Source organism: Balaenoptera ricei, chromosome 5, assembly GCF_028023285.1.
Source record: "Balaenoptera ricei isolate mBalRic1 chromosome 5, mBalRic1.hap2, whole genome shotgun sequence".
Lineage (NCBI taxonomy): Eukaryota > Metazoa > Chordata > Mammalia > Artiodactyla > Balaenopteridae > Balaenoptera > Balaenoptera ricei.
This window is the reverse complement of record NC_082643.1, coordinates 40761897-40777930: the sequence shown is the minus strand read 5'-3', so window position 1 is coordinate 40777930 and position 16034 is coordinate 40761897. Positions and strand designations below refer to the sequence as shown.

At 36.5% G+C, this 16034-nt stretch overlaps 1 protein-coding gene across 13 annotated transcripts in view; it reads left to right on the top strand.

Annotated features, from left to right (window-relative positions):
* Window positions 1–16034, top strand: part of PTPN13 (protein tyrosine phosphatase non-receptor type 13) — a 241528-nt gene that overhangs the window by 136913 nt on the left and 88581 nt on the right. For all 13 annotated transcript variants that reach the window (XM_059922684.1, XM_059922677.1, XM_059922675.1 and 10 more), the window contains 7 exons: window positions 1773–1926; window positions 2343–2481; window positions 3371–3523; window positions 6494–6676; window positions 9333–9495; window positions 14811–15228; window positions 15370–15467. In XM_059922684.1, the coding sequence (XP_059778667.1) occupies window positions 1773–1926; window positions 2343–2481; window positions 3371–3523; window positions 6494–6676; window positions 9333–9495; window positions 14811–15228; window positions 15370–15467 (1308 nt within the window). The remainder of the gene's footprint in view (window positions 1–1772; window positions 1927–2342; window positions 2482–3370; window positions 3524–6493; window positions 6677–9332; window positions 9496–14810; window positions 15229–15369; window positions 15468–16034) is intronic.

Genomic DNA, 16034 nt, shown 5'->3' with positions numbered 1-16034 from the left:
CATTTTTTAAGCGTTACATCCACTGACCTGTGACGTTCACAACCACGGTGGTCTCAGAACACAGATTCAGTAGAAGCTGCTGCTATTTATCAATCAGAATTATCATAGCAATAAGAAACCCCTTGGGGACTTCCCTGATGGCACAGAGGTTAAGAATCCGCCTGCCAGTGCAGGGGACATGGGCTTGAGCCCTGGTCTGGGAGATCCCACATGCAGCGGAGCAACTAAGCCCATGCACCACAACTACCGAGGCTGTGCTCTAGAGCCCGTGAGCCACAACTACTGAAGCCCATGCGCCTAGAGCCCATGCTCCGCAACAAGAGAAGCCACTGCAATGAGAGGCCCATGCACTGCATCGAAGAGTAGCCCCTGCTTGCCGCAACTAGAGAAAGCCCACACGCGGCAACAAAGACCCAATGCAGCCAAAAATAAAAATAAATAAATTTAAAAAAAAAGAATTAGTTTTTTTTTTTTAAAAAGAAACCCTTTGGAGCTGGGTTTAAATAAATATTTCTTTAATATTACTATATTTATAAATTGCTCTTCAATATTTCAGATTCCTGTTTACCTCAAAATTTAACTTAAAAAGCTTTGACAACAAAGTACAATAAATTATAATTGAAGGATCAAATCACTCTGAAACCCTACAAGATCAGGATAACACCATCTTTGTCATACAAGAAATATGTCTTTCAACTTAGTTTATTGAATTCTTGTTCCTTAAACACTAATAATTCATTTCGTAGAGTCATCCAATAAATATTCGATTAGTGCCTGTTGATGTTCTATCAGTTTACTAATTACAGTTTTAAGACTAATCATGTAATACTATCTGTATAAAAATATTCAATTAGTCAGAATTTTTTTTTCTTTTTTTTTTTAAATTTATTTATTTATGGCTGTGTTGGGTCTTCGTTTCTGTGCGAGGGCTTTCTCTAGCTGTGGCAAGTGGGGGCCACTCTTCATCGCAGTGCGCGGGCCTCTCACTATCGCAGCCTCTCTTGTTGCGGAGCACAGGCTCCAGACGCGCAGGCTCAGTAGTTGTGGCACACGGGCCTAGTTGCTCCGCGGCATGTGGGATCTTCCCAGACCAGAGCTTGAACCCGTGTCCCTTGCATTGGCAGGCAGATTCTTAACCACTGCGCACCAGGGAAGCCCAATTAGTCAGAATTTTGTATCTAATTTTGTATCTAATTTCTTAAACATTCTAGATAAGTCAGATTTTACTGACTAATCTTTTATTTGGAGAGAATCAAGAATTAAATGATGACATTAAAACTAAAAATAAAATGATGATTATTGTTCCTTCTAGGTTTCAGTGGTAGCTCAACTATAACAAATATAGCTAATATTTATTGAATACTTACCATGTGCCACATGCTTTAAACTACCAAGTATTTTATAACCATTATGTCATTTGATCTCTACAACAACCCTAAAAAGCAGGAATTAGTACCATCCTGATTTTACAGACAAGAAAATTGGTGTCTAGATAGGTTACATAATTTATTCAGTATCACACAGGTAGTAAATGATGTGACCAGGAGTTGAATACACGTCTGTCTGTCTTCAGAGCCCTCATTTATAAAAGACTGAGCCATACTGCCTTCCATCCATATGCAGTGCCTCAGAATTCCCTGCCATACTTCTTAACAATCCTGTTTTATTCTGGTGTAAAACTGTTCTGTGTAAGTCTGACCGAAAAATGAAGAAATTAAAAGAAAACATGAAAGTATTTTTATTTTATCTGAATATTTCTCATTCTGTTCTAGATAATGAATATTTCTTTGTTGATCCTGATCTAAAATTAACCAAAGTGGCCCCAGAGGGATGGAAGGAAGAACCAAAGAAAAAGAGCAAAGCCTCCGTTAATTTTACTTTGTTTTTTCGAATTAAATTTTTCATGGATGATGTTAGTCTAATACAGTGAGTACACAAGAGTTTCTATGTTTCTCTTTTTGGCCCCTGGTCTTTTGACCCTTTAGTTTACTGATTTATTTTATTCTGAATTATTTTGAATTATTTCAAATAATTATTGAAATAATTATTTTCAATAATTATTTTATTATTGAATTATTGAATTCTGATCAATGATATTATTTTATTCTGATCAATGATAAAGTCTTATTTATCATTGCTTATTATTTTATTCTGAATTATTTTATTCTGATCAATGATAAAGTCTTCTTTATCATAAAAGAAGTATTTCTTTCAATATAGTTTATTAATTTCTTATACTTAATCATAAGCCATCTTGGCAACTAAACTTCTATGCCAATAAAAAAAATCACCCCAAGATTCAAGATCAAAAGCCTAGATGTTTTGTGTATTTGTTTTCCCAGACATTCTCTGACCTGTCATCAGTATTATCTTCAGCTGCGAAAAGATATCTTGGAGGAGAGGATGCACTGTGATGATGAGACTTCTTTATTACTAGCATCCTTGGCTCTACAAGCTGAGTATGGAGATTATCAACCAGAGGTAGGATTTATTTTTTTCTCCAGGACAGATTTTGCATTGGTGTTCTTATAATCAGCATGATTAAAGACTAAACCTGGTTGAAGTGTTTGCTGTTTATATCTGGAGATTTTTGAGGCTAGTTTGGTGCCTCAGAATGACCGAGTTCTCCGTGTATATTGGTTATTTCAAATCATGCAGTGTGGGATTTCTTTCTTTCTTTCTTTCTTTCTATTTCTTCCTTCCTTCTTTCCTTCCTTCCTTCCTTCCTTTCTTTCTCTCTTTCTTTTTCTTTCTTTCTTTCTCTCTTTCTTTCTTTCTCTCTCTTTCTCTCTCTCTGTGCACCCCCCTCCCTCCCTCCCTCCCTTCCTTCCTTCCTTTCTTTTTTTTTCTGTTTAAAAATTATCCTGTTTCAGAGTTTTGGGATATCTAACACTTACCCTTCCTTCTCCCTATTTCTAACTAACAGATACTAGACATAAGGGTTACCAGCCAAATCTGGATCAAAGGGGTCTTCCACCTTCCACATGGATCCATGCAGTGATAGGCTGAGAACCCAGCAGAGCTCACTGTATGGAGGACACATGTTCAAGGCCAAATGCACCTGAATACAAGTGGACCTAAGAGGAAGCAGGGAGCAAGAAGAGACTCTGCCACTCAAGCAGCATCCTTCACAACATTAATCCTTAACTATAGTGACATTTGGCCTTTGATTGTCAGTCTCTTCTCAAGCTTGCTGATCAGTTCAGTCATTCTACTTCACTGAATAAAACAGAAAGAGATGCACTTTCTCTAAAACTCATTCCTCAGAGAGAAGTATAAATAGGAATACCTTATCTCTAGTTGAGGCAAGAACTTTAAGATAGGAGGAAGAGGGCAAACAGAATTTCTTACAAAAACACTCTCCTTCTAGGTTCACGGTGTGTCTTATTTTAGACTGGAGCATTATTTACCTCCCAGAGTGATGGAGAAACTTGATTTATCCTATATTAAAGAAGAGTTACCGAAATTGCATAATACCTATGTGGGAGCTTCTGAAAAAGAGACAGAGTTAGAATTTTTAAAGGTAAGCATGCAAGATTACAAATGATGAACTTTTTATCTTTTTCAAAGTAAGGAAGAAGTGTTGGAAGACATACATCTAAAAGCTCAGGTGCCAATAACTGATGCTGTATGCTTTATCTCAGCTCATTTATTCCTGACTAAAACCATGGTATTTTAATTCTCATTTTGTAAAAGAGAGAACTGAGGCTCAGAGAGGAAATGTAATGTTCCCAAAGTCAGTGGCTGATATGTGGAGCAAAACTATGATTTGAACCCGTATCTATCTGGCTATGGATTATATGCTTTTATCCTATTTCATACTCTCAAAATCAAGATATATTATAAAGAAGAAACAATTGGATTTTGTGACTGTCTGGATAAGAAAGGCAAGTTGAAACTAATTCTAGGGTTGTTTTGCTTTGTTTTTTCTTAAAAAGCTTAAGATTCAATTATATCTTCTAAAAATAGTCTTTCCATTAATGCCAACTAATTCACACAGGGGAAGGGGGTTAGAAAAATTGATTTATAGTTTCAGTTCTGCCACCATGTTCCTATAAGACCTTAGTTGAATACCAGTGCATTTATGATCAGAAAAGACAGTACTATGCAAACTTCCAATGTGAACAGCAAATATGTGAAAATATTCTATTGAGAAGAGAAAATTCAGAATATTCTCCTCTTGGGGGGACTTCCCCAGTGGTCCAGTGGTTAAGACTCCCTGCTTCCACTGCAGGGGGTGCAGGTTCGATTCCGGTCGGGGAACTAAGATCCCATATGCCCTGTGGCGTGGCTGACAAAAAAATAAAAGAAAAGAAAAGAATATTCTCCTCTCAGTAATTAAAAATAAAAGAATATTCTCCTCTCAGTAATTATTCTCTAATTACTGTTAGCTCCCCAGGATGTAACAGCATGCCTTAAATTTGCTGCTCCATAATAAGGGAAGGGAGCCAAGTTTCCCTTGGCCCTACAAATATCTATAAAGGGGTTTCATTCACAGACTTATACCACCTTTAATCTAGGATCCATGGTAAGAAAGGCAGGGTGGTTTGTTTTAAGTTGACTCTACTTTTAAAGACATTACCTTATGTACTTATTTTTTTCCTCGGTTATTACATGTTTATACTTGTAGGAAGTAAATATCAAGTTATATTTTTATTAATAAAGGTAGAAGACAGATTAACACAGCAGAAAGAATTCGCATGGGGATTTTCAGACAGTCTTGCATTTGAATTCTTGTTTCAACCAGCTGGGTAGACTTGGACAATGTACTTTAACCTCTCTGAGCTTCAGTTTTCCCCATATAAGTAGTGTGCTTAATGCATAGTAGGCTGCCCTTCTCCTTCTAATAATGTATCTTGTTACTCCTTTTCTCTTCAGCTTGAGCATCTTTCTTCTAACCTAAGAATTTTTTTAAAAATCTCATTAATATACCCTTCCAAGGTTACCCTTCTGCTATATATCATATTGCCTCTGAAAAACTTTCATATCTTTTTGTAAATCTGCTTTATTGAGGTATAATTTACATACAATAAAATTGACCACTTTTAAATGTTCAATTCAGTGAGTTTTGAAAATATATATACAGTTGAGCAACCATTTCCACAACCATGATGAAGAACAAGGGTTAGCAAACTGTGGTCTGCCTATTTTATAAGTAAACTTTTACTGGAACTCGGCCATGCTCATTTGTTTCCCTATTGTCTGTATCTGCTTTCACACTACAACAGCAGGGTTAAGTAGTTACAACAGAGATCATATGACCCACAAAGCCGAAAATGTTTCCTATCTAGCCCTTTAAATAAAAAGTTTGCCAAAAATATAACACACTTCCAACACCAAAAATTTCCCTCATGTCCCTTTCCATTCAGTCCCTTCCCCCCTATTCCTAACTTCTGGCAAATGCTGATCTGCTTTCTATCACCATAATTTTTTCTTCTCTAGAATTTCATTTAAAGAATCATATATTGCATAGTCTTCTGTGTCTGGTTCTTTTCACTTAGAATAATGCTTTTGAGATTCATCCATGTGTGGTGTGTATAGTAGTTTGTTTATTATGGCTGAATAGTTTTCTGTTGTACAGATATGCAATGATTTGTTTATTTTTTCTTTAGTTGATGGATATAAAGCTGCTTTAAACACTCAAATACACATTTTTGCGTGAACATATGATTTTTCTTTTTCTTGAGTAAATACCTACCATTAGGTTTGCTGGGATCTATGGTAAGTGTATGTGTTACTTCTGCAGAACTGCCAAATTGTTCTCAAGTGGTTGTACAGTTTTACAGTACTACCAGTAACGTATGGGATTTCCAGTTGCTCTACACCCTTAACAACACTTGGTATGTTTAGTTTTGTTTTCTTTTTTTTTTTTCATTTTAGCTATTGAAATAAGGTAAGTAGTGGTTTATGATTGTGGTTTTAATTTGTATTTCCCTAGTTACTGTTATTTTGAGCATCTTTTCATATGTTTATTTGTCGTTCATATATCTTCTTTGTTGATGTGTCTAACAAAATCTTTTGCCCATTTTTGTATCTGGTTATTTTGTATCTGAGAAGTATGTATTCTTTATGTATTCTAGATACGATTCCTTATCTCCCAGTCTGTGACTTGCCTTTGTTTTCCTATCATTGACTTTTGAAGCGCAAAAGTTTCTGATGTTAATGAAGCTTCAATTTACCAATTTTTCCTTCTGTGGTTCCTGCTTTTTATGTCCTGTCTAAGATATCTTTGTCTAACCCACAGTCAAATATTTTCTAAATTTTCTAGTTTTAGCTCCTGTATTTAAGTCTGTTATTGTTTTTGGGATAATTTTCATATATTGGCTAAAGTAAGGGTCAAGATTTATTTTCTTGGCATATGAATATCCAGTTGTTCCAGCAACATTTGTTTAAGAGACTATCCTTTCCATATTAAACGACATTGGTACAACTTCTGTATCTTTAAGTCACCTTTTCCAAGGTGCATTGTTATGTTATGGTATTGTTCCAACAGGTCTGCCAAAGACTGACAGAATATGGAGTTCATTTTCACCGGGTGCACCCTGAGAAAAAGTCACAAACAGGAATACTGCTTGGAGTCTGTTCTAAAGGTGTCCTTGTGTTTGAGGTTCACAATGGAGTTCGCACATTGGTCCTTCGCTTTCCATGGAGGGAAACCAAGAAGATTTCTTTTTCCGTATGTCCATTTTAACCTCTCTTGATTCTACATTTAAATTGGTGTTGTCGATTTCAAATGTAACGTGTTAATTGACTTTCCTTAAGCGAACTTTAAACCCTGGCATTTAGTAGAGCTTATATGTCTTAATACTATTTAACTCTTCTTTCTTAGTTGGGGGAAGTATTATTGAGATTTTGTTTTTGGTTTTCTCAGAAGGTGATTTTTAAAAGAATTCTTAGCTGGTTATATGCTCAATTAACTTTAGTTAAATTACAACCAAGTTGACTTCTCCGTTAATTCAGAACTTATTCCAGGGTACTAATACTTCTCACATGGAGAAAACCCTCTAATGTATTTAAGATTGATAATTATCTTAACCCCAGTGAACTTTGTCTAGTTTAGTAATAGGTCCCTCACAGAACTGTATTTGAATCTCAGTGGTCCAGAGATTTACTGACTTTTATGAACTAGCCTCAGGACTTTCTACAGTTTTAAGTTTTAGTGTGTAGTCTCTGGAGATAAAGTTAGGAAAGCAATTTTTAGAAAATCATGTTTATGAAAGATAATGAACTATAAAGGCATATTTTGATTTTGGAAGTAGGTGGAAAATCTGAACATTGAAGTGTGATTGACAAACCCCAGAGGTAAATCAAAAATCTGTTCAGGTATTTGTTTTCCTAATGGTATTCAGGGACTACTGACATCTTTAGTTTATATTTGGGCTGAAATATGGTCTCACCAGAACAAACAATATTTTTAAGGTTATAATATCAAAGTCCCAACTGACTGTGGATAATCTTCAACCTAGAGACCTTTGGAATCATTTCTAGACCTGAGGGTTAGTTGGTTGGTTTCCCCTGAAACCCAGAGGTACCACTAAGATTACCACATAATAATGTATTCTCTCAGGAAATCCCAGACCATCCTCATCTTCCCAAGATTGTCAAGATCAGGAAATTACCTAGGTTACCTACCTTCCCCAATGAAAATGCTTGCAGAGCAAGTGCCTAGAGGAAACCTTGATGAATTAAATACAAATCTAATTTGGACCAGTTTTAAAAGGGCAACAAATCAAATAATCATCCAGCATTCAGCCATCATTTGCCAGCTATCACATCAGCCCTGCAATAAAAATAGAACTAGCTATGATTAGCTCATTTTTAAAGATCTCCAGTAATAAAGAATAGCCCACATTTCCCTGCAAACTATTCCCGTCTTTAACAGAACTTGTTTATCCTGTAGTTCTTTCTCTAACACAGAACTCTCTTTTTTAAACTCTCCTTTTTTCTTCCACTGGCCTCTGGGGAGATGGAAAAGTTACCCTTCGCCCTTCTCATCTCTAACAACTGAATTTCCTTAGGCACATTTCTTGTCCAGTCCGTCAGTTAACACTTAAGATCAATTATCCTTATGATTTGTTTCAAACCTCTACAGCTTTACAACTGTGGAGTTCAACATCCTTGGGAATTACTTGATAGTGGTTAAGTGCAGTGTTTTTTAGGAGAAAAATTCCCCAACTATTTGAAGAGTTACTAGGAATGCTACTGGTAGTCAGGATACTAGTTTGGTGCTACTATAGCTTTAACTCCTCTCTAATACTTGCTGATTTCCTTTTCTTAAGAAAGAACAGGGTGCCTGAGATTTCACTGGTAACAACATCTAGCAAGAATTTAATAGTCTTATTTTGTTTTTAAGACCAGGAATTATGAAGGTGGCACCTGCATGATTGAAGTTTGAGTAATACTCTGTTATCATATCTTTTGTGAGTCTACGAAATTTGACTTGTCTGAGCCTATTTCTGCATTTGACAGCAAGACAAGGGACATGATATAGAGGAACTAATTTGTACAGTAGAGAAGCCAAGAGCTACAGTAGAATCTAGCTGGGCTTGAGCAATTCTCCAGAGACATTAGTCTTAGATCCCTGACATGTTGAATGCTAGTCTTTTAAGGCATATGGATCACTGCAAGCCTTACCACATAGGTCGCAATATTTCAGGATGTCCTCTTACATAAGAAACATTTCGTTTTTAAGAAACAGAGAGATAAAACTGATTAATGATTCTCTTCCTTTCCCAGAATTTGGCAAGAATCACTGTCTCTAAATATTGATGTGTTCCATCTCTCAGCCCAGCGGTTATGTTATCCGGTGTTTCTGCATTCCAACATTTTCCTTAACTTCCCACATCTTCCATCCCAGCCTTCATGCCACCAGAATTTTTCTTGACTGAATCACAGTGCTTATTATTGCATATTAATATCAGTTTTTGTTGAACTTCATTTTCTTTATCTAAGGCGGTAGAACATATATTTCTTGTAATTTCTTTTTTAAATAGTTTTGGTGTTTGTAAACATTGCAGTAAACTCAAAATATCAGTAATCTTTAAAGGAAACTATTTCCCTTGCTGGTGGCTGGTATACAGTCTATACAATCTGATTTAGGCTACAATTTCTAAAAGTGGCAAATAATATTAATTTCATTTATTTCCTAAATTTCTAATAATACAGAGTTATATTTTTCTATATTTATATTAGATATAGGTCAATGAGTATTCATGCCTAATAATGTGAAGTAAAAATAATATCTGTACTTACTCATTGTTTCTAAAATTTGGTCATGCAATGAAGTGATAGGAAAATATCCTAATTTTAAATACCCTTGATTAATATTGTAGAAAAAGAAAATCACATTGCAAAATACATCAGATGGAATAAAACACGCCTTCCAGACAGACAACAGTAAGATATGCCAGTACCTGCTGCACCTCTGCTCTTCCCAGCATAAGTTCCAGCTGCAAATGAGAGCAAGACAGAGCAACCAAGATGCCCAGGATATCGGTAAGGAGAAGCAAACTGTGTCAGATGACTCCAGGGTCAATGCATGATTTTTGCCACAAACTTTAAAAGAACTTCCACTTTTAGGATGAAAATGACAAGGTATGTAGATGTTAAATGACTAAGTCAAGTTCATAAAGGTGTCATAAATGAAGCTGAGATGTCAACTTCATGTTTATTTTGAAAACAGCACCCCTCATCAGTCAGGGAGTACCTGTTGAACTATCTTGTGCCGATTTAGGCTAGCTGATGTAAATATTGTAAAAGTTTCAGACACATTCTCTACCCGTAGTAAACTTACACACTGGGAGATAAGACCAACAAACATGAAACAGTAATACACAATAGAGGGTCAAGATTTCAATAACAGGTTATATTGTACAGTCTCTATAATATACACTGCAGGAGGAAAGGGAGATCAGAGGATAGAGTATGTGAGTGGTGGCACTTGAATTGGAATTTGAAGGACAAAAATAATTAAGTAGGTTGACGATAAATGGAAGGGCTTTCCAGATAAGGGAAAGAACATGGGAAACAAGGCAGGGGGCTCTGCACCCAGAATGGGGAAGTCATGTACCATAACAGTTTTGGGGGTGACAGATTTCAGTTTTACTTGGTCATGTCCCTGTTCTGACACTGACGTGAGTAACCATAGTACCAATATAAGTGCTCAGGAGAGTGGTTTCAGTTCCTTTTGAAAAGGAACCAACAGAAGAAACCAATTTAGCTCTGAAGAAAATCTCAATCGGAACTGAAATATTTAAAGCTTACTCTGCAAGACCTCATGTAGAGATTAAAGTTGTAGAAAGTCTGGTTCTGCATATTAAATTCTTATAGACTTCAGTGAAACACTTTTTTAATCAAGAATTTGATTAAAAAATTAAATGTAATAGCACTGATGACTGTGCAGCAGAGCCCTATGAATTCTTTATCCGAACCTTCCCCTGTAGGATCAGACTGAGGTTATGGCAACCTATGAATAAATGTTTCTCAGCCTTTCAGAATCAAGATGGTAGGGGCTGTATACTGATTAAAAATGAAGATTCCAGAAACCTATGTGACACTTAGTGAATCACAGTCTTTGGGAATTGGGTCCCTGGAATCTGCATTTTAACAGGCTTTCCTCAGTAATGATTTTATGCATGCTACAATATGATAACTGTTGCTGTAATCACATTATTCCTTTTCTTTCCCTGCTTTGCTCTGCTAAAAAATTTGTATGCTCTTATATATTTTCAAAGTATAGTGAAATATACAGAATGAAGTAAGTCAGAAAGAGAAGAACAAATATCATATGCTAACACATATATATGGAATCTAAAAAACAAACAAAAAAAATGGTCATGAAGAACCTAGGGGCAAGACGGGAATAAAGACGCAGACCTACTAGAGAATGGACTTGAGGATACGGGGAGGCGGAAGGGTAAGATGGGACAAAGTGAGAGAGTGGCATGGACATATATACACTACCAAACGTAAAATAGATAGCTAGTGGGAAGCAGCTAGTGGGAAGCAGCTGCATAGCACAGGGAGATCAGCTTGGTGCTTTGTGCCACCTAGAGGGGTGGGATAGGGAGGGTGGGAGGGAGGGAGACACAAAAGGGAAGAGATATGGGGATATATGTATAGGTATAACTGATTCACTTTGTTATAAAGCAGAAACTAACATACCATTGTAAAGCAATTATACTCCAATAAAGATGTTAAAAAAAAAAAGAGAAGCCACCACAATGAGAAGCCTGCGCACCACAAGGAGGAGTGGCCCCCGCTCGCTGCAACTAGAGAAAGCCTGCACGCAGCAACAAAGGCCCAGCACAGTCAAAAATAAGTAAATAAAATAAATAAATTAAAAAAAAAAAGTATAGTGAAATAATCAAACTTATGAGAGCCATTGATATGCCTACTTAGATTAATATTCTATTCAAGTCAGAATTGAAAAATTGAAGGTTACATTATTATAGATGTGGTATAGGGTGCTATAGTGAAGAGTCAGAAGACACAACTATGAACCAGCCTTCCACCCTCAACATTTCAATGATATATTGTGGTAGTTAAGAACATGAACTGTGGGGCAAGACTGCCAGTGTTCAAACCACGCTGTCTTACTTGCAAGCTCTGAAACCGTGGGCAGGCGACTCAAACTCTCTGCGTTAGTTCCCCATCTGGTAAAATGATTATCATAATGATAATACCAACATGATAAGGTTATTGTGAAGATGAAATGAATTCATACATGTAAAAGTGCCGGCACAAAATAAGTATTGAATAAATATTCATTATCCTTATTATCATCATCATCAACATTGTTTTACCACGGCTACCACTAGTTATAGTAGTAGTAGGATGACCTTAGGAAAGTAACTGACATTTTGAGGTCTCATTTTCCTCACCAATGAAGTGGGAATGTTCTACATATCTCAGTTTTCCCCCTAAGAACACACTATGTATCCTTAAATTCATATGTAAAAGGACTTTAAGATGGTATTATCTACATCTATTCCCTGATTTTGTTAAGCCTTGAAAGGAATTATTTTCTGCTTGGAAGCAGCATAGAAGTAACTACCTGCCTACTTAACTGTCTGTACTAGACAAGTGAAAATAACCGGTGTTATCTATTGGAGGTTGATGGGCTCACAAGTGTATGTTGCTTCTTTAGAGTCATAGAATATGGGTGCTAGAGAAAACCTTAGAGGCCATTAAGTCCAAAATTTTACTGATGAGGAAACAGGTTCAGAGAAAAGAGTGTCTCACTTAACCTCATAGTTAGAGGTCAAAGGAGACTAGAACCTGATCTCTTAATTCCTAATCCAGTAGTCTTTCTATTTGATAAGTTTCCAGAGAACTAATTTGCATGGAATTAAGTTAAGATTAATAATCATTTACTGAGCACTTGCTACATGCTAGGTGCTATGGGTTACAAAAATAAATGAAGCCCATCTCCTCAAAAGAGCATACAATTTAGTTGATGAAATAAGGAAATACAAAACAAGTACGAGACTGAATAATAGCACAGCGTGGATTGCAGACTGAGTGTGGAACTAACAAAGGCTTTGAGTTCAAATTTGAAACATTAGTAATAGGATGTAGGTTCATTCTAATGTCCTTCCCCATGCTGGTGGTCCATGTTGGAGTCCTTTCCAGGTGAAAGGCAGTAGGACAGTAGATAAGTGGGTGGTTTATTATTCTGTCCCATGGATATGTGCAACACTTTAAGTTCTACCCAGGAATGATCTATGAATGGATTTGAATAGCATAATCCTTGGTATGTTTACAAAATAGATATAACCTAAGCTGAACTGGTGGTCCCTATGCCTGCCAAAGTTTGGTCTACATTTTCCTTTAGGGTGAAGAAAACTTTTGGGTATGGAGGCATTTCCCAGTAGTTGAATCTGTTTAAGACTCAGTTTTTGCATCTTTGAATAAAGTCTCCTCTCAAAGTAAAAGAAAATAGAATTAATGTTATCTGCTCTCATAAAAACTCTATTTGAAGCTAAAGATTATACTGGGAATTTTAAAACAAAAGTTTTTTTTTTTAATTGTCATGTTTTAACTTGGTGTCCACTTCTACTTCAGAGAAAGAATGTTGAATTTTCCTGGTGATGAGACGTGTTTATTTTTTTTTTTATATCTTTATTGGAGTATAATTGCTTTACAATGTTGTGTTAGTTTCTGCTGTACAACAAAGTGAATCAGCCATATGTATACATATATCCCCATATCCCCTCCCACTTGAGCCTCCCTCCCACCCTCCCTATCCCACCCCTCTAGGTCGTCACAAAGCGTCGAACTGATCTCCCTGTGCTATGCAGCAGCTTCCCACTAGCCATCCATTTTACATTTGGTAGTGTATATATGTCAATGCTACTCTCTCACTTCGTCCCAGCTTCCCCTTCCCTCCCTGTGTCCTCAAGAGACATGTTTATTTAAACTTCATTCTGATGCATGAATATGAAAGAGTTGCATTGTTTTCCTATCTGTTTATGCCTGAGATGAAATATTGATTATTAATCTTCCTAGGAATTAGAAGATAAATGAAACAGAATCTTAAGATCTAAATCAGCAACATTTGACATTCTCTTTTTAAAAAAACAAGTTTTCGCAGCTGTTTTACATAGTGGTCAAGCTGTATTGGTACTTTCCATAGGGAGACCAATTGGGGTGCCTTGTGATGTGGATTATTAATGCATGAACAACCAAACCATTTGAAATTCTATGCTACTGGTCCTTTATATACATGAAAGGATCTTGATGCCAAAATTCTGTGGTGCAGTGCTTTCGTTTATAGCCTCAAATGTTCCAATACTGACGTGACATTGGTTCTCACAAAACAGAATAGCCAATCACTTGTTATAAGGTATTTCTAAATTTGACCACTAAAAGAATACTTTGGATATGTATTTAGGAGTGAAAGGAATTTAAGCATAAAGAGAACCCCAGCTCCTTAATCATGTTAATTAACAGAAACAAAAAAGACAAGTAATGTGTGATTCTCTTGTGGCCCCTTGGCCTCAGTTAAATCAGGAAAAGTCTACGAGGTGAGGAGGTGGTATTGGCATAGTAATGAAATGACAGAAAATTTGACATAAAAGGCTTTTGTTTTGGTTTGGGGGTTTGGGGTTTTGGGGGTTTTGTTTGTTTTTTAGTAGTAGTTTTATTGAGACCTAATTCACATACCATACAATTTACCCACTTACAGTGCACAATTCAATGATTTTTAGTATATCCACATTGTTAACAGAGTTGTGCAAACATCACCACAATCTGCCATAAGCTTTTTTTTTTTTTTTTTTTTTTTTTTGCCATAAGCTTTTAAAAATATAATAAGAACTTTTTCTCTGGGCAAAACTCTCCTCTACACAGCTTTTTTCAGGCATGATCTCACTATATTGGCCTATCCAGGTTTTATCTCTCCTTCTCCCCATCCTTGGTTTGCTGGTATTTTAGCAGAGACACTACTAGCGTTAAAATTTTCTCTGTCAAATGTCATTCTCCTTTCTAACTGAAAACTGTATTGGGGTCAGCAAGCCTGAATGAAACCCAAACATTATTAGATCCAGGAAAATCACTAGATGAAGTAAGGCAATGCTGCCCAGGCCCTGGCTGTGAGAAAGCTACAAGGATGGAGAGATGGTATGAAAACCAGAATCTTCCAACCTCCTTTTTAAAATCCTCGATTGCCACTCTTTGAAAGCTACCTACTTCTGATGGTGATCAAAATGATTAAAAATTGCATGCTGTTTTTTATTTATTAAAATAGCTCTTCTCATAAAAGGGTCTATGGTGTTTCCGTCATGCAAAGCAATCCTATTTCCTTGTAGAGAAAGCTTCATTTAGGAGCCTGAATCTCCAAGCAGAGTCCGTTAGAGGATTTAATATGGGACGAGCAATCAGCACCGGTAGTCTGGCCAGCAGCACCCTGAACAAACTTGCCGTTCGACCTCTGTCGGTTCAAGCTGAGATTCTGAAGAGGCTATCCTGCTCAGAGCTGTCGCTTTACCAGCCATTGCAAAACAGCGCAAAAGAGAAGAGTGACAAAGCTTCTTGGGAGGAAAAGCCTAGAGGGATGAGTAAATCATACCACGATCTGAGTCAGGCCTCTCTCTATCCTCATCGGAAAAATGTCATTGTTAACATGGAATCCCAACCACAAACCACTGCGGAGTTGGTAGGAAAACCATTTCACCAGATGGCGAGATCTGATACGGAATCTTTGGCAGGATTCACAAAACTTAATAAGTAAGAACATACTTAACTAACCCAAACTACATATTTGTAAATTCTGCATTTCCTACTTTTGCTTCTGTTTTGACAATTTATTATTTTCATCATACTTTTTTACATTGACACTTCCCCCCCACCTTCCTTTTCCCTCTTTAGTTCAAAGTCTGTTGCAAGTTTAAATAGAAGTCCTGAAAGGAGGAAACAGGAATCAGACTCCGCATCCTTTGAAGACCCTGGTCAAGCATATGTTATAGGTCAGCATAAACGAACTTACCTTCTTTCTCCCTTACCTCACGCTCATAATGAAGTGAATGAGACAGTGTTAATTACCAGGAAATTATTTTTGGTTGTATGTCCTAATTACCAAAACTTTTTGTGAATATAAAATTTTAGGCTACTTAAAAAGTACCAAGTCAAATCAAAAATTGATTTAACAAGTGATTGCCTCATGGCACAGACTGTTAGCTTTCTCTTGGTCACAGTTAAAGGCCATGACATTCTGACCAAGAGAACCCAAGTAGTCTGGTGCCATGGCTTTGGATAGCCTTCCTTTGGATTTTCCTTACAGTCTTTGAGAGTGGACTCCACTAATGCTATATTTATTTTTAAGAAAAGTTTATTGAGGGTACTTTCAGAATGGAATTTTGTCTAGAAAGAGATAGTTTTATGAAATGTGCTATGGTTTTAGGTAGAAATTCTTAGTTGATTTAAGTTTTCTCAATTTCTCCCAGCTAGCTGGGGCCTATGAACTATTTAAGTATAGACAGAAGTTGTTTGTGTTTATAAATACACACTACCTTATAAGATAAACAGAAGGATTC